A 20,580-nucleotide genomic window follows, 5' to 3' on the forward strand; every position below is an offset into this window, starting at 1 on the left:
TTAATTAATTTGAAAACTGTGATTAATCTGATTTTTTAAAAATGAATAATTTGACAGCCCTGATTTTTGTGCATGAGTGGTCCAGTCCTTACGTGACAGAGAGCAGTCTTCACTGCCGCATCATCCAAATATATTTATCTCCAAATAAATATCCGTATGGGAACTCGTATCCATACGATAACTGTATAGCTATATACGTAGCTATAATAGCTGATTAGCTCTACGCTAGCGAGTACAGCTGTCTCTCTCAGCCACACAAGCTAGCTCGTACGTCAGCGAGCGTCAAGGAGAGAGTTGCCGATGTCAACAAAGAAAAGTTGTAGATTTGCAGTAGATTTGCAGTAGATTTATAATAGATTTACAGTAGATTTAGAGTAGATTTGTAGTAGGTTGACAGTAGATTTACAATAGATCTACAGTAGATTTGTAATAGGTTGGCAATAGATTTACAATAGATTTACAGTAGATTTGTAGTAGGTTGACAGTAGATTTACAATAGATTTACAGTACATTTACAGTAGATTTGTGGTAGATTTACAGATTTGTAGTAGATTTGTAGTACATTTACAGTAGATTTGTAGTACATTTACAGTAGATTGGTGGTAGATTTACAGATTTGCAGTAGATTTGTAGTAGGTTGACAGTAGATTTATAATAGATTTACAGTAGATTTACAGTAGATTTACAATAGATTTACAGTAGATTTGTGGTAGATTTACAGTACATTTACAGTAGATTTGCAGTGGATTTACACTAGATTTGCAGTAGATTTACACTAGATCTGTAGTAGATTTACAGATTTGTAGTAGATTTGCAGTACATATACAATAGATTTGTAGTAGATTTACAGTAGATTTGTAGTAGATTTACAGATTTGCAGTAGATTTGTAGTAGATGTACAGTAGATTTGTAGTAGATTTACAGATTTGTAGTAGATTTGCAGTACATATACAATAGATTTGTAGTAGATTTACAGTAGATTTGTAGTAGATTTACAGATTTGCAGTAGATTTGTAGTAGATTTACAGTAGATTTGTAGTAGATTTACAGATTTGCAGTAGATTTGTAGTAGATTTACAGTAGATTTGTAGTAGATTTACAGATTTGTAGTAGATTTGCAGTACATATACAATAGATTTGTAGTAGATTTACAGTAGATTTGTAGTAGATTTACAGATTTGCAGTAGATTTGTAGTAGATTTACAGTAGATTTGTAGTAGATTTGCAGCACATTTGCAGCAAATTTGTAGGAGATTTACAATAGATTTGTAGTAGATTTACAGATTTGCAGTACATTTACAGTAGATTTGTAGTAGATTTACAGATTTGCAGTAGATTTGTAGTAGATTTGCACTACATTTACAGTAGATTTGCAGTAGATTTGTAGTAGATTTACAGTAGATTTGCAGTAGATTTGCAGTAGATTTGTAGTAGATTTGCAGATTTGCAGTAGATTTGTAGTAGATTTACAGTAGATTTGTAGTAGATTTACAGTAGATTTGTAGTAGATTTACAGATTTGCAGTACATTTACAGTAGATTTGTAGTAGATTTACAGATTTGCAGTACATTTGTAGTAGATTTACAGTAGATTTGTAGTAGATTTACAGATTTGCAGTACATTTGTAGTAGATTTGCAGTACATTTACAGTAGATTTTTAGTAGATTTACAGATTTGCAGTAGATTTGTAGTAGATTTGGAGTAGATTTGCAGTAGATTCACAGTAGATTTGCAGTACATTTGCAGTACATTTACAGTAGATTTGTCTTGGATTTACAGTAGAGTTACAGTAGATTTGCAGTACATTTACAATAGATTTACAGTAGATACATTTGACTTGAGTTTTCCGTATTCCAGGAACAAAATGCCAAAGAAAGGATTGAAAAAGTGCAGTAGTGTTCCTTGTTAGTTTTCCAGATTCCCAGGCACACACGTTGATGTGAAGCCTGCCGTGCTTCCATTCAATGCATTATTAATGGATGTTAGATGGACATATGTATATACTGTATATTTGTAATAACTATACATATATATGTGTATATATAAGTGTATATTTAGCAATGCTAGGTTGTGTTATGAAGTGATGGCAGTCCAAGCAGCATATGGCCCCAGCATGGGGTCCCTCCCAAAGGTCTGACCTCCTTAGTACGGCCGGCCCTATTTTATGGCTCCACTCGCTGTGGCGAACGTGCACAAGGTCTGTGTCTCTGTCTCACCTGGATCTGCTGTGGCAGATTGCTGCAGACCGTGTCCAGCAAGGTGAGCGTGGGTTTGTCTCTGCACATCAACACCAGCTCCAGGTCCATGTCGCCTTTGATCAGGAGGCCTTTGGCCACCAGGCCGATTCTCATCACTCCGCACAGCACCCTGCCGCTGCTCACCTCCCTGAAGGACACATTCTCATCTTACGGTACGCTCTTCCCAGGTGCGTCCGTCTCGCGGGCTCACCTGTAACCATCGCCGGAACCCTCGGCTTCACCGCCAGCCTCCTCCTCCCCCTCCGCCTCCGCTTCCTCCCTGCCGCCCGACGCTTGGCCCTCCGAGCCGCTCCGATCCAGCCAATCCGAGACGTGCTTGAGGGCGCACTCCACGTTGGATACCAGCGTCTGGACGGCCTCCAGGTCGTGGGAGGAGGGGTAGATGGTGGAGTGCTTGGCCATGACGTGGCGGTCGTCATTGCTGAAGGAGCGGAAGGACCTCTGCCAGGGAAACATTGGATACAAGTTGCATTTATTTACTGAATGCTTTCATTTGGGTCCAATGTGCGGCCCTGGGGCCATTTGCAGCCCGCAGCACGTAAACAATGAAGTGAAAATTTGAAGAGAAATAATCTGACGAAGAAAAAATCATCTCATTTTAGTATCATACACTTGAAATATTAAAGAAAAAATATTCATTCATTCAATCATTTTCTACTGCTTTTCCTCACGAGGGTTGTGGGGGATGCTGGAACCTATCCCAGCTGTTTTCGGGCCAGAGGCGGGGTACACCCTGGACTGGTGGCCAGCCAATCACAGGGCACATATAGACAAACAACCATTCACACTCACATTCATACCTATGGACAATTTGGAATCGCCAATTAACCTAGCATGTTTTTGGAATGTGGGAGGAAACCGGAATACCCGGAGAACATGCAAACTCCACAGAGATGGCCGAGGGAGGAATTGAACCCTGGTCTCCTAGCTGTGAGGCCTGCGCGCTAACCACTAGACCGCCGTGCAGCCCGAGTTGGAATATTATGAGGAAAAAAAACAACACAAAAAGTAATATTTTTTAAAAATTAGTTATTAAAAAATGTACAATGTTACAACAATAATGTCTAAATATTATATTAATAACATCATAATTACCTGAAAAAAATGTACTGGTTGAAATACTTGCTACTGCTAAAAAACAATAAAAGCAGAAATGGAATAAAAAGCTATAATATTATGACAATGAAGTCTAAATATTAAGAGAAAAAAAGCATTCTTGCGATAATTAACTCATAATATCTCATATAGTTAAAATATTTGTTAGAAATCTGTTATTTTAAATCATAATGTTATGACAAACAAAATATTTTTTCCATTTTTGGAAAAAGGTGGAAAAAGTTGAGTAGTATTATGGGAATAAAGTCATAATTACAAGAAAATTTAGCAGAAATTGAAAAATACAGCTGTAATTTTATGGAAATAAAGTAAAAATATAAGAAATAAATTGCATGATAATGACAAAAAAAAGGTGCAATTGCGCAAGAATAAGCTTGTAATATGTAAAGAAAAACAATGTCATTTTAGGAGCATAGAGTTGAAACATTAAAGAGTTGGAATATTTGGGAAAAATAGGTAAAAAAATTATGAGGCTAAAGTCAAAATGTTATAGAAAAAAAGTCATAATTAAGAACATTTACGAGAAAAAAGTTGAAAAAGTGTAAAAAATAAATAAATAAATAAAAGAAATGTAAAAACACAGCTGTTTTTTCATGAGAAAGAAAGTCAAAATAAAAAGTCACATTCTAACAAAATATTTAGGAATAAACTCTTAATGCCGGAGAAAAAAATATTTAACACAAGAATAAAGCCCAAATATTATATAATGAGGTCTGAATATTACAAGAAGTTTGAATTGTCCCAAAAAAATAAAAATAAAAATAAAAATAAAAATAAAAATAAAAATAAAAATAAAAATAAAAATAAAAATAAAAATAAAAATAAAAATAAAAATAAAAATAAAAATAAAAATAAAAATAAAAATAAAAATAAAAATAAAAATAAAAATAGTGAAAATGAACAGTGAAAAAAAACAAAAAAGTAATAATAATAATAAAATTAATTAATTAATTAATATTAGAATGTCATATTTACCATATTTGCAGGACACATTCTAAAAATATAAAAAACAAAAATTGAGCCCAAATATTAAGAGAAAAGAGTTATAGACAATGAGGTCGTAATTTAATAAGAATAGATGTCTTAATATTATGATTTTAGTAGCATAAAGTTATATCATAATATTTGTTCAAAATAAGTTATAATATGAGAAACAAACAAATCAGTGAATAAAGTTATAATTTGTGGAAATGAGGTAGTGGACAAACATACAATGTTAGCAGAATAAAGAGAAAATATTCTGATAATAAATTCATAATCCCCATAAGAAGAACGTTTGTGTCATGGCTGTCACGGTTTTATGATCCATACGCTTCAATCGATACAAAGGTGATGGCGTCTTCTGTTGTCGTGACGACGCCACCAGCGTGTCGCAGCACTGAAGAAGATGCGGCGATGAAGATGAAGTGATAGCTAATCGGATTCCGCAGTCAGAGAGACGCAGCGGGGAAGTTAATTTGCTGCGCGGCAGAGCGTGCCCCCGTATGACCCCCGTAATCATAATTACCTCACATTATGCTCTATTAGCTGCACATATGCAAGATGCAGATTCTCTCCATTCAGGTCATTAAAAGGACGCCGCCCCTAACAACATCAAGTCTATTAAGTTGTGAATTATTATTAATATTGGGTACAATGTCATAGAGATACATATGACATATGACAGTATGGATGACGAACTGCGGTAAAAAGGCCCAACGGTTCCTACGAGGGGGCGGTTGGCAGTCCGCGTCGTCCACCAGTAGCAGTAGTCATGCTACACTTTATCAAACTTCACAAAAATGTGTCACATATAGCTGCATAACACTTCTAAACGTGTGTGATTGAGTTCGGGGCTGCATGAGTGCTGCCAACACTATTGTTAGGAATGGAATATGTACCAGAAATGGATTGGACTTTGTTCGAATGGCAGCTATTCGCTCTCTCCAGTGCTGGCATTGCCATGGCTTGTATCTACTCCGAGGAGGTCAAGTATCCAAATGAGCATGTGCGAGGCATTCTTAAGGTGTGTAACGTCCACCAGTTCCACCAGTGATGTCATCATGGAGGTGTGGAATTGCATGCCCGAGAGGATTAAGGCCGTGTTAGATACCAATGGTGCCGACACTAAATATTCACACCACTGTGGGGTGTACTCACTCCAGTATGTCACGGTCCGAGTTGGACTTCATCTGTCCCCTCAATGAACCGCAGCTCTATGGTGCCAGCAGCACTCGTGCAAGATCTTGCTACCCCCTTCCCCCGGGGCCGTGGCACTACCAAGATCTTGGGCTCCAGAGGGGTGGCACTAGCATGATCTTGGGCCCCCAGGGGGGTGGCACTACCAAGATCTTGCTAGTGCCACCCCATTCCCCCGGGACGACGACACTACCAAGATCTTGCTAGTGCCACCCCATTCCCCTGGGACGATGCCACTACCAAGATCTTGGTAGTGCCACCCCATTCCCCCGGGGCCGTGGCGCTACCAAGATCTTGCTAGTGCCACCCTATTCCCCGGGGCCGTGGCACTACCAAGATCTTGCTAGTGCCACCCTATTCCCCGGGGCCGTGGGACTACCAAGATCTTGCTAGTGCCACCCCATTCCCCCGGGGCTGTGGCACTACCAATATCTTGCTGGTGCCACCCACCTGGGGCCATGGCACTACCAAGATCTTGCTAGTGCCACCCTATTCCCCGGGGCCGTACCACTACCAAGATCTTGGTAGTGCCACCCCCCTCCCCTGGGGCTGTGGCACTACCAAGATCTTGCTGGTGCCACCCCCCTGGCGCTGTGGTACTACCAAGATCTTGCTAGTGCCACCCCTTCCCCTGTAGCCGTGGCACTACCAAGATCTTGCTAGTGCCACCCCATTCTCCGGGGCCATGACACTACCAAGATCTTGCTAGTGCCACCCCATTCCCCCGGGGCCGTGGCACTACTAAGATCTTGCTAGTGCCACCCCCTTCCCCCGGAGCCGTGGCACTACCAAGATCTTGCTTGTGCCACCCCCCTGGGGCCGTGGCACTACCAAGATCTTGCTAGTGCCACCCCCTTCCCACAGAGCCGTGGCACTACCAAGATCTTGCTGGTGCCACCCCCTGGGGCCGTGGCACTACCAAGCTCTTGCTAGTGCCACCCCCTGGGGCCTTGGCACTACCAATATCTTGCTATTCACTTTTCAGCTTTTCAAGCAGCAAAGTCACCATGAAGAGTCGGTGTGATCACTCGAGCGCCTTCATAGATTTTTAACACACCTCAAATTAACGCATTGACTTTTTCCAGTCACTTCTGGGAGACACACACATACACACACACACACACACACACACTCCAGTATCAGACCTTCAGACGTATTGTACGTGCCACTCCACACAAACACGCTGAGCTAAAGAGGCTGCACGGCTGCTGCCATTGTGCAGCACTCATCCTCCTCTATTCTGTTAATGGCTTTATCTCACACTCGAGTGTGTGTGTAATGTGTGTGTGCATACGAGGGGAGAAAGGGAAGTGTGTGTGTGTGTGTCAGAGATAAGCAGGACTGTTTTGGTGCTTGTCGAAAGATGCCCCTTTCTGTGTTGAACACCCCCGCTGACGGCTTTCTCCTCCCCAAAGCATCGTGTGATGACCTCAATGATTAGCAGTGAACCTCGCAAGTGTGTGTGTGTGTGTGTGTGTGTGTGTGTGTGTGTTTACTATAAGGAGGAAGAAAGCTGCTGTTTTTCTTGTGGTGCCGCCTGTGAATGAGCTGAAATGCTGTGCAGGAACCTCGGAAATAAAAGTGGGAGGGTTGGAATCCGTCCTGAGTGAGCTGCATGTTTCATGTCGGAATGCTTTGCACGGGAATGGGGAAGTGGGAAGCATCCTCAAGGTCAAAGGGAATTTCTTCTAAGGAAAATGGGGGCGTTTTGGGAAATGGAAGATTGTTTTGGTGGCGTAAGGCAGGGGTGTTTTAATTGGCCCACAGCATATTCTTAAAATTTAATTTAACAAAACATTTGACATAAATGAAAAATCAGCAGACCAGGGTTCAATTCCACCCTTGGCCATCTCTGCGTGGAGTTTGCATGTTCTCCCCGTGCATGCGTGGGTTTTCTCCGGGTACTCCGGTTTCCTCCCACATTCCAAAAACATGCTAGGTTAATTGGCCACTCCAAATTGTCCATAGGTATGAATGTGAGTGTGAATGGTTGTTTGTCTATATGTGCCCTGGGATTGGCTGGCCACCAGTCCAGGGTGTACCCCGCCTCTGGCCCGAAGACAGCTGGGATAGGCTCCAGCACCCCCGCGACTCTCGTGAGGAAAAGCGGTAGAAAATGAATGAATGAATGAAAAATCAGCAGACCAGGGTTCGATTCCACCCTTGGCCATGTCTGTGTGGAGTTTGCATGTTCTCCCCGTGCATGCGTGGGTTTTCTCCGGGTACTCCGGTTTCCTCCCACGTTCCAAAAACATGCTAGGTTAATTGGCCACTCCAAATTGTCCATAGGTATGAATGTGAGTGTGAATGGTTGTTTGTCTATATGTGCCCTGTGATTGGATGGCCACCAGTCCAGGGTGTAGCCCGAAAACAGCTGGGATAGGCTCCATACGTCTAATCTAATATCACAGCACAGGAACAATAACTCAAAGTCAGATGCGGCAAAATAATCGGAAGTCATACACACTCGTGATCAAAATGGCAAGAACGGATCTTAAGGAGGTTCTTCGTGGAGCTTCAAAATGCTCAAAGAGGAAATGGGAGTGAGACATTTTTTAGGATAAGGAATGCAAATGATATAGGCTGCCGGTTGACGCCCCTGCACAACCTGAGAATCCATTGTTCCATTGAAGGATGAGCCGTGTGGAAAACATCTCAGATGGGATCTCCCTTGTCATGCCAGCAACCTTAAAAGCCATCAGGATTTTGAATAAAACTTTATTCCACCTTTCAATGTCCCATATTTGGTGCTCTTCTGCAATTTCCAGACCTTGAAGGAACTTTTCCTTAAAAGATTTCTCTGGGAAATGGTGTCTGATGGTTACTGGACTGCACTCGGCACCAGCAGCATCCTTCATTTGGGCAGGACAGACAGCCAATGGGATCCTCCGACTCAGGGCCAGGAACCTTTTTTGGGTCTACCACTTGACCTTGGTGTTCCATGACCTTCAGGATGTTGTGAAGAAGTTTGAAAAGACTGACTGGCGGAGGCTCTGATGCTTCTTTGCAATAAATGACTTATTCTGTTTCACTCCTAGTCCATCTTCGGAAATCTTGAAGCTGTACTTCCGACCTTCTTAAGATGTGACATTTGTATCTCCAAGCTTCACACTGACTCCTCTAAAGCAGACCCATGTCCCCTACTGTCCCCCGAGACGATACATGGCAATTACTCTACGTAATCCCATGGCAGCTTTATCCTCGTGTTTAACAAAGCAGCCACCCGCAAATTTAATGAGCCGACTCTAATGGGTGGGGGCGGGGTGGTCGGGGGTTACCTCCGCGGGCGATAAAGCACTTTGCAAGCTAGTGTCCACTTAACCGTGGGGGGGGGGGGCAGAAATGAAATCGACCACCTTAAAAGCTAGCGGCTAACTGTAGCGTTGGCTAGCAATGGACGCTAGCCAGGTAAAAAAAAAGCTGTGTTATTATGTGTATTATTGTAACGTGTCTATACTAAATAGAGTCATGGATGACATGGGCGGTTTATTGTTAGCTACGTTAGCTATGGCATTGTACCGCAAAGAACGTATTGGTTAAATGCCAAATTACGGTTTATTATTCATAAATGGATCATTCACATCACAATCAATTCAATTTATTATTAACAAAATTATTATTATAACTATATAATTGATGTATAGTCTAAAAATGTTCATAATTAAAATGTGTCATAATATCAATAAATGATTTGATGATTATATATAGAATTATATAGTATGATATATTATATATAATATCGGGGGTGGCTTAAGAGGAAAGGTTGCATGTGTTAGGTGGTGTAAAAAACAAGCAATTTCATCAAGCGCTATGCTGTCGTGACCTCATCACGTCCTCCACAGCAAGTCAAATAGTCTTCTACGGCGTCCATCAAAGCTCATACATGAGAGGATGCTCACTCCATCTTTGGCACCCGAGGTCAACCTCCTTGAACCCAAACCTGATTACACCACCGGCTCAAGGTCAACACAATAGGCTCTCCGGCGTGAGAGCATGACAGCGTGACAGCTTTACCACATATGCGCACACACACGCACACACACACAAAAAACACACACACACACGCCTATTGATGTTTAACAAGACAAACTAAACATGCCTCCATAAAAAGGATATGAAGAATCGATTCATCAGAACAATGAAGCTGAGGAAAAAAATCAAAGGAAAAAAATGGATGGATGGATGAATGGATGGGTGGATGGATGGATGAGTGGGTGGATGGATGGATGGATGGGTGGATAGGTGGTGGATGGATGGATGGGTGGGTGGATAGGTGGATGGATGAGTGGGTGGATAGGTGGATGGATGGATGGGTGGATGGATGGATGGGTGGGTGGGTGGATGAATGGATGGGTGGGTGGATGGATGGATGGGTGGGGGATAGGTGGATGGATGAGTGGGTGGATGGATGGATGGGTGGGTGGGTGGATGAATGGATGGGTGGGTGAATGGACGGGTGGGTGGATGGATGGATGGATGGATGGATGAGTGGGTGGATAGGTGTATAGGTGTATAGGTGGATGGATGGATGGATGGATGAGTGGGTGGATAGGTGGATGGATGAATGGATGAGTGGGTGGATAGATGGATGGATGGATGGATGGATGAATGGATGGGTGGATGAATGGATGGATGGATGAGTGGGTGGATAGGTGGATGGATGGATGGGTGGGTAGATGAATGGATGGGTGGGTGAATGGACGGATGGGTGGATGGATGGATGGATGAGTGGGTGGATGGGTGGATAGGTAGATAGGTGGATGGATGGATGGATGGATGGGTGGGTGGATAGGTGGATGGATGAATGGATGGATGAGTGGGTGGATAGGTGGATGAATGGATGGGTGGATGAATGGATGGATGGATGGATGAGTGGGTGGATAGGTGGATGGATGGATGGATAGATGGATGGGTGGATGAATGGGTGGATGGATGGATGGATGGGTGGATAGGTGGATGGATGGATGGATGGATGGATGGGTGGATGGGTGGGTGGGTGGATGAATGAATGGATGGATGGGTGGGTGGGTGAATGGATGGGTGGGTGGATGGATGGATGGATGGATGAGTGAGTGGATAGGTGGATGGATGGATGGGTGGATGAGTGAGTGGATAGGTGGATGGATGGATGGGTGGATGAATGGATGGGTGGGTGGATGAATGGATGGGTGGATGGGTGGGTGGATGGATGGATGGATGAATGGATGGGTGGATGGATAGATGGATGGATGGATGGGTGGATGGATGAATGGATGGGTGGATGGATAGATGGATGGATGGATGGGTGGGTGGATGGGTGATAGATTTGGAAAACATGACGGCATGCAGGGTTCAAGAAAATAAGGGAATGGAACTATGTAAAGTAGTATAGTAAAATAAAAGTATCAAGTACAGAAGAGCGAAAATATCAAAAATATAATAGCAAAGCAAGTAAAATATATAATATATTATAATATACATATATATCCCCAACCACCGGGCTGGGGACCGGTACCGGTCCGTGGCGCATTTCCTACCGGGCCGCACAGAAATAATAAATCATTTATTAACGACCGCATTCTGGCCAAATTAACTTTGGCCTGTGCCCCTTGACACGCCAATATCTCTGTCTACTCTTTATAGATATAATAATACAACTGGATATGATGTTGTCATAGAAATCCATTGGAGATAGCAGTACATCTTGTTTTTCATATCTATGTTATACATATATCTATTATATCTATGCTGTATTCTTCTGTCACACATTGCCGGTCCGTGAAAAAAAGACCCAAATGACACCGGTTCGTGATGAAAAAAAGGTTGGGGACCCCTGCTATATATCATGAAATGCACCCCTCCCCAAAAAATAGTTAGAGTAGTAGCTACAACATAGAAAATCTGTTTACAATATTCTAAATAGGTTAATTGGCGACTCCAAATTGTCCATAGGTATGAATGTGAGTGTGAATGGTTGTTTGTCTATATGTGCCCTGTGATTGGCTGGCCACCAGTCCAGGGTGTACCCCGCCTCTCGCACCAAGACAGCTGGGATAGGCTCCAGCACCCCCGCGACCCTTGTGAGGATAAGCGGTAGAAAATGAATGAATGAATATTTGAATGAATGAATTTTTCTCACTATGAGAGCCCTTTAGACATGAAATAACACCCCTATAATCACCTTGACATCCCTATTACCCAGTAGAGTGGACATAATAAGACATAATAAGACATATGACGTGTTGTTGCACCTTTAAAAGTCCACTTTAACTTATTCTTTTCAAGGTGGCGTGGATCAGGTCGCTGGCTCAATCCTGTGTGTGAAATCTGATGAAAAGATTTCAACACATCTGTCGGATATTTCAACATTCATTCTGCATTTCAGAATTCACACGCAATTTCAGTAACCCTTTGTGTCGACTGTGTGTGTGTGTGCACGTACTGTGAATAAGTCATGTGCTTCAAGCTAGCGCAGGACCAGAGCCCAGATGAGAGCAAAGGGAACAAAGAATGAAACAGGAGGATGAAAGCGTGAGTGAGAAAAGCTTCCAAACTTGACTGACCAAAGCTAAGAGGATGCTAAAAAAAGCATCTTTATTTGTCGCTGGTAGAAAGGCGTACACAAACAGACCAAACTTCAAAACAGTGCGGTTAAAAGCGACGGGACAAGCAATACGATAAAAAAAAACAACAATTCCGTGGCATCCAAGCAGCAGCCGAGAGGAGATTGCATTAAAAATTCATTCCGTGTACTCTACTTGGCAGGCAGGCGGGCGGGCGGGCAGGCAGGCCGACCCGCTGCACGCTCACGCTTCTATTCGCTTTTATTCCACTTCCTCCTTCGCCGTCTTTTCCAATGACCGCTCGTACGGCCGTCATACGTGGAAAAATATGCAGCCATAAAACAACAAGCGTCCACGTCTTGCTGCATTTTAAACAACCAACACATACTTATACTTATACTACATTCTATACGCTACACACTATAAACTACACACTATAAACTACACACTACACGAGTGTGTCATGGGGAGAGACAGGAACACATCACAAAGCTTCACCACATCATCCTTGTATTGTAATAATAAAGATTTGGGCCTGAATCAAGATGACAGGAAGGTGCTGTTATAGCAGATATAGAGTTGATATATACTGTACTGTACTGTACTATACTGTACTTGATATACTATACATAGACACTTCATCTCCGCATAGTACGTGTGCCATTCACTGCCCTGCAAATTTGATGATTTTTGGTCATGATTTTCCCCGATAAAACATTCATTCATTCATTTTCTACTGCCAGCCAATCACAGGGCACATATAGACAAACAACCATTCACACTCACATTCATACCTATGGACAATTTGGAGTCGCTAATTAACCTAGCATGTTTTTGGAATGTGGGAGGAAACCGGAGTACCCGGAGAAAACACGGGGAGAACATGCAAACTCCACACAGAGATGGCCATGGGTGGAATTGAACCCTGGTCTCCTCGCTGTGAAGTCTGCGCGCTAACCACTCAACCGCCATGCCGCCCCCCATAAAACATGTCATTCAGTAATACTTATAAATACATGATCCTTCTTAAAGGGGACCCATCGTGCTCATTTTCCACCCTTTGCATTGAGTTGTGGACTCCTATAGAGCAGCTGCACACAATAACCAGCACAGAAACTTTTTCTTTGGATTTGTGCGTCCCGCCAAAACTGTCTAATTTATTCCGCCCACGGCCCACCTTCAGGCACGCTCAATCTGCTGTGATAGGTCACATTATTGACATTATTTCCATAATATTACGACTTTATTCGCTATAGAATTTATTTAATTTCCATAATATTATGAATTTATTGCAATAAAAATTTGACATTATTATGACTTTTTTGCTATTAGAATTTTACATTATTTTCATGATATTATGACTTTATTCCAATAAAAATTGTACATTATTTCCATAATATTATGACTTTATTCGCTATCAAATTTACTTTATTTCCATAATATTATGACTTTATACGCTATAAGAATTTACTTTATTTCCATATCATTATGACTTTTTCCACTATAAGAATTTTACATTATTTTCATAATATTATGACTTTATTCCAATAAGAATTTTACATTATTTTCATATTATGACTTTATTCGCAATAGAATTTATTTATTTCCATAATATTATGACTTTATTCCAATAAGAATTTTACATAATTTCCATAATATTCTGACTTTTTTGCTATTAGAATTTTACATTATTTTCATAATATTATGACTTTTTTTGCTCGAAGAATTTTACATTATTTCCATAGTATGACTGTATTCCAATAAGAATTGTACATTATTTCTATAATATAATGACTTTATTCGCTATCGAATTTACTGTATTTCCATAATATTATTACTTTATTCCAATAACAATTTTACATTACTTCCATAATATTATGACTTTATTCGCTATAAGAACTTTACTTTATTTCCATAATATTATGACTTTATTCCAATAAGAATTTTACATTATTTCCATAATATTATGACTTTATTCCAATAAGAATTTTACATTATTTCCATAATATTATGACTTTATTCGCGATAAGAACTTTACATTATTTCCATAATATTATGACTTTATTCCAATAAGAATTTGACATTATTTCCATAATATTATGACTTTATTCCAATAAGAATTTTACATTATTTCCATAATATTATGACTTCACTCCTTTTTTACTTAATTTTGTCACCTAATTTTCTCCTAATATACTGAATATATTCTAGCATAAAAACATGGGTACATACCGCATATGACATATAAATACTTCATTAGAAAGATAAGGATGAAAGCAAACAGAAGCCAGTGAGAAGGAAGTGTGTGTAGCCGTAGCCGTAGCCATGCGGTGGTGTGCTGTGTATTCATTATAAATAGAAATGTGGGAGGAAAAGCCATTAAAGAAGCTGCATCATGTATCATGCAGCTGGAGGTGGTGACAACCCCGCCAAGGTCAGCCGTATCAATTACCGCATCACCATAACTCACCACTAATCACGGCGCTGCGTTTGCATGCGCTGCGCGCGCACACACACACACACACACAGGCGTCTCATTACCCTTGGTAATTTACGACCTGAAGTCGCGTGGCCTGCTCCGCAAAGCTCAAACTCAGCACCTTTGCCGGCATCTTCTAATCTTTCTCCATCCCTCATTCTCCTTGACCCCCTCCCCCGCTGACCTCCAACCATCGTCTTCCTTCCTTTCATCCTTTTCCTCCACCTTCACTTGTTTTACCTCTTAATAATTCATCCTCTGCTGTGCTCCCCCGCCCCTTAGGGAAAAGCTCCCACTGTCACGGGCCCAGAACATTAATCAGCCCCTTGTTGCCCCCCCCCACCCCCACTTATTCCATCCTCTAGTCCTCAACCCCTAGCTTATACATCCATCCATCTCCACAGCACGGCTACTCAACTCTATTGTTTTGGGGGCACATTTGCAGAAAGCTAAGGACGGGAGGTACTCTATATACTTTATATTATTATTATTATTATTATTATTAATAATGACAATAATATATTATTATTACTATATTACTATAATATAATATATTATATAATATTATATAATATATATTATATTATTAATATTATATAATAATAATAATAATTCTTATCTAGAATGTAAAGGCTCTGGCATACCTTGACACTCATCTAAGATGGAAATTGTCATTAAGAAGTCATTATGAAAAAGCTAGTCAAAGATCCTCTATTTCAGCGGTGACCCACTTTCATATATGGAAAAGCAAGCTCAGTGATTTATTTTTCAACAAAAGACACAAAACATTAAGAGGAGGAATGTCAACTGCAAAAATCAATCAATACTCTCAAATAATAATTCATATTTGCATATACAAAATAATTAATATTTGTATATCCAAGGAATAAAAAGATTAAAAAAAAAAAATTGGTATTTTAAAATGTAAAAAAAAATGACTTCTCTTTTTACCCTGTTGTCCGCGACCCACGTTAGGGTTCATGCCACCAGGTGGAAAAACCCGCCTCAAAGATCTACTGCAAAAACATGAGTCAAAGATCCTCTATGTGTCAGGAACGCTTGCTATTTTAAGGAATCTATGGCAGAAACACAGGTCAAATATCTTCTACTACAAAAACACAAGTTGAAGATCCTCTATATGACAAGAGCACTCTGTTATTTTTAGGAATCAACATGTCAAAGACCATTTATGACAACCGCATGATGCTATTTTTAAAAAATCTACTGCAAAGATTCAAAGATCCTCTATATGACAGGAACATGCAGCTGTTTTTAATAACTTACTGCAAAATACTTGTCAAAGATCCTCTATATGACTGGAGCACTGTGCTATTTTTAGGAATATGCTGCAAAATCACCAGACAAAGATCCACTAAGTGACAGGAACATGGAGCTGTTTTTAACAACTTACTGCAAAACACTTGTCAAAGATCCTTTATATAACAGGAATGTCGATATAATCTGTTAATAATAATAATAATCTGATAATCTGCTGCAAAAAACACGAGTCCAAGATCCTTGACGTAAAAACTCTGCTACTTTTGGATTTGCAAAAACACGAGCCAAAGATCCTCTAAATGAAGGGAACACGCAGCTGTTTTTCACAACCCACTGCAAAAACACTCAAAGATCCTTTATATGACAGGAATGTCGATATTTTTAAGAATCTGCTGCAAAAAACATGAGTCAAAAGATCAATGTGAGAAGAGCAATGTGCTATTTTTAGGAATATGCTGCAAAAACACCAGACAAAGATCCTCTATATGACAGGAGCACTGTGCTATTTTTAGGAATATGCTGCAAAAACACCAGACAAAGATCCTCTATATGACAGGAGCACTGTGCTATTTTTAGGAATATGCTGCAAAAACACGAGCCAAAGATCCTCCATATGACAGGAGCAATGTGCTATTTTTAGGAATATGCTGCAAAAACACCAGACAAAGATCCTCTATATAACAGGAGCACTGTGCTAGTTTTAGGAATCTGCTGCAAAAACACCAGACAAAGATCCTCTAAATGAAAAGAACACACAGCTGTTTTTCAGAACCCACTGTTAAAACACTCAAAGATCCTTTATATGACAGGAACACTGCTGTTTTTAAGGACCTACTCCAAACAAACGGCAGCCAAAGATCCTCCACATGACAGTGTTTTGTTTAAACCACGGGAAAATCTTGCTCCAAAAATTGGCCATGAATGACGTCAGGCCGGCCCTCACTCCGCCAGTTGAGTATATATCCAGTATATATCTATGCTATAGATAACCCTTGATGCCATTGATCTATCACACGTATATCTACAGGATATCCATAGAGAAGAAGCGTTGATTACCATGCCTGTAGGAGGAGTGGTCGCTGGCTTCCTTCCTTCCTTCTAAGGCCCTCTTGTTTTGGGGAGGGTGGGTGCAGAGGTGACTGGTCAGGATGCTGCCGTCACTCCGCTCCTCATGTGCTCCTCTTGACGGCGTCGCCAGCGCTCGATGAGAAGATGTCCTGGTGAATGAGATGCAGACGCTCAAGGTTATTTTCTCTCATCTTGGCAGGAGGTGGGACGTACATATACATACATATACATATACATACATGGCGGGGGGGCGGGGGATTGAAGTGTCAAGATATGTAATCAGTATTATTGAAAGTGTTAGATCATACTGTGTACTGTAGTGGATATCATATTTATGTCCATCATAATGTAGCTTTTATTATTATCATGAAATGATCATCGTTAGGGAAAAAGAAGCGGCATATCATGTTACTCATCCGTCATTCCCATCATTCCCACCCCAAGTGAAATGGAAAAACAGCCAGATCTGACAGACTGTGTAATCAACCCATGCACAGATGGGCACGTCAACAAACACACACACACACACGCACACACACACACACACAGGGCTCTTTTCATTCTCCAACATGATACAGACATGTACTTATTTTCAGTCAATGCTTCTCTCACACGTGTACATGACATACGGCCTGTCCTTAACGTATACTCCATACAGTATGGCATCAACTTTCATATCAATAATATTCATTTCATAATATTATGACTTTATTCCCATAACAATTTTACTTTATTTTCATAATATTACAACTTTAATCCAATAACAATTTTACTTTACTTCCATAATATTACAACTTTATTCCAATAACAATTTTACTTTATTTCCATAATATTATGACTTTATTCCAATAACAATTTTACTTTATTTACATAATATTACAACTTTATTCCAATAACAATTTTACTTTATTTCCATAATATTACAAATTTATTCCAATAACAATTTTACTTTATTTACATAATATTACAACTTTATTCCAATAACAATTTTACTTTATTTCCATAATATTATGACTTTATTCCAATAACAATTTTACTTTATTTCCATAATATTATGACTTTATTCCAATAACAATTTTACTTTATTTCCATAATATTATGACTTTATTCCAATAACAATTTTACTTTATTTCCATAATATTACAAATTTATTCCAATAACAATTTTACTTTATTTCCATAATATTACAAATTTATTCCAATAACAATTTTACTTTATTTCCATAATATTACAACTTTATTCGCTGTAAGAATTTACTTTGTTTTCATAATATTATGACTTTATTCGCTATAAGAATTTTACTTTATTTCCATAATATTATGACTTTATTCCAATAAGAATTTGACATTATTTCCATAATATTATGACTTTATTCCAATAAGAATTTTACATTATTTCCATAATATTATGACTTTATTCCAATAAGAATTTAGCATTATTTCCATAATATTCTGACTTTTTTTGCTATAAGAATTTTACATTATTTCCATAATATTATGATTTTATTCCAATAAGAATTTGGCATTATTTCCATAATATTATGACTTTATTCCAATAAGAATTTTACATTATTTCCATAATATTATGACTTCATTCCCTACAAAAAATTTACTTAATTTTGTCACCTAATTTTCTCCCAATATACTGAAAATATTCTACAAATAAATATTTCTACACTATGCAACTAAAATGTATTCTTCAAATGAAGGCTGGTTTGTTTTTCCCATTTCTGGAAAATGCAAATTTTGAAAATGCAACCTGATATTTGAAAACACTTGTAGTTTTGTTTGTTTTTCATGACTTCTGACTTTTTAAAAATATACTTTTTCTCAAATATGTCAAATTTATGCTTCTAAAATGATATTTTCTACATAATATTATTGTCATAAAAATGCATTTTTGTAAATTACAGCTTTGTCGCCCCCCCCAACCATTTCTTACTTTCCTTACAATATTATGAATTTATTCTCATAATACTTTGACTTTATTCTAATAATATACTGTAACTGTTTCTCATATTCCAACCTTTTCCTGAATATTTCCATTTACTGAAATGATGTGTTTTTCCTCATACTATTACAAACTTAAATTACGTTTTTCTTGTCATATTTTGACTTTATTCTTGCAAAACGACTGCTGCCATTTCCATTTTTACTGCAGTTGATATTTTTAGAATGTGCAAATAAAGAGTCCAAAATAAGCCAACAGCTTCTCCCGTGCTGCAGACGGCCAATATTAGATGTCTTTTTCGGACCTTTTTGTCTACAAGTGGAAAATGGAGGCTGAGCGTTTTCCATTTCCGCTGGTGAAAGCTAACATGTCCGACATCTGCCGGGATCGGGCCGACCGGGAGAGGCCGTGTTTCTGCATGCGCATCCTCGACTATTAAAGTTAGCTTCACACAACCCCCTTCTTCCTCCTTCACACGCGCTGGCAGATGCTCTCCAGAGACGCCCGTTCTCATTTGCCCCGCCGCTGCTGCAGGCATGCACACACGGGACGCAGACAGCCATTTGCACATGGCCGCCATGGCCGCCGTGGCCGCCACCTCGCTGTGGTCTCGGTTATTATCATTGTGAATAAGACCGGGACGGGTTCATGCACCGGGGACGGCGGATAAAGGACACCTGTGCCGTGTCCTCCTGTGCGTTGGTCATTAAATCCTCTTTTCCCTTCAGGGAAGGAATGAAGGATGGAAGGAAGGAAGGAAGGAAGGAAGGAGGCGGAGGAAAAGGCAAGTGGTGATTTGGAGATGAAGGATAGATAGACGGAGCGGGAGGATTGCTGATACGGCTCAGAGCAGCAATTTACACCTCTCCTGTCTGACAACCTGGGATGGAGGGATGCGGGGGGAGGTGGGGGAGGGGGGGTCACGGCTACTGCTAATGAGCGGAAGAGCTTTGGAGAATTCATTTCCTCGTGGACTTGTTGTTTATGTTGTGTTGAATATGGCCTCTTATTAGTCAACAATAGGCATATTAAAGCACATTGGACCTATTTTATTGTCTAAAAAAAGCATAAAATACAAATAGAAGACACTCAGAAGATGCATTCAAGGACGCTCTGATATGTAGTATATAGTACTACATTAAGCGATATGAGAGTAAAAGTGACTATAGGGGTGTTATTTCATATCTACAGGGCTCTAATAATGTTAAAATGCATATTTAGAAGGTAGTAAACAGGCTTTCTATGCTCTCCCCACCAAAATATTCCACTTATAAATAAGAAACCAACTTTGCAGAAATTCAAATCACTTATTGGGATAAAAAAAAATAATATTTTGGTGAGTGTTCTAACAATTATGGAATATTGTATTATTGGTTTACAGACTCGCATTGATTTAACAAAATTGATGGGGGAGCCAGAGTCTATATTTTACATGGAACAGTCCACCTGGTATTATTGTATCTATCATGCAATCTGCGATTATTATTTATTTAAAATTTGTACTTAAATACGTATTTTATATTTCAATTTATTATTATTATTATTATTATTATTATTATTATTATTATTATTATTATTATTATTATTATTATTTTTATTTTTATTTTTATTTTTATTTTTATTTTTATTTTTATTTTTATTTTTATTTTTATTTTTATTTTTATTTTTATTTTTATTTTTATTTTTACTACCATTATTATTAATGTGTGTC

General features: G+C 39.4%; 1 protein-coding gene across 5 annotated transcripts in view; it reads right to left on the bottom strand.

Moving 5' to 3' along the window:
- Positions 1-20,580, bottom strand: part of strbp (spermatid perinuclear RNA binding protein) — a 104,507-nt gene that overhangs the window by 29,072 nt on the left and 54,855 nt on the right. For 4 of the 5 annotated variants that reach the window (XM_058057901.2, XM_058057903.2, XM_058057905.2 and 1 more), the window contains exons 2-4: positions 16,908-17,068; positions 2,449-2,699; positions 2,217-2,385 (exon numbers count right to left, since the gene is read on the bottom strand). In XM_058057901.2, coding sequence (XP_057913884.2) covers positions 2,217-2,385; positions 2,449-2,699; positions 16,908-16,910 — 423 coding nt within the window. In that variant the 5' untranslated portion in view covers positions 16,911-17,068. The remainder of the gene's footprint in view (positions 1-2,216; positions 2,386-2,448; positions 2,700-16,907; positions 17,069-20,580) is intronic. The other variant, XM_058057906.2, reaches the window with a different exon arrangement.

This window comes from Doryrhamphus excisus, linkage group LG19 (genome assembly GCF_037039965.1).
Source record: "Doryrhamphus excisus strain RoL-2023G ecotype Guam linkage group LG19, RoL_Dexc_Guam_v1.1, whole genome shotgun sequence".
NCBI lineage: Eukaryota > Metazoa > Chordata > Actinopteri > Syngnathiformes > Syngnathidae > Doryrhamphus > Doryrhamphus excisus.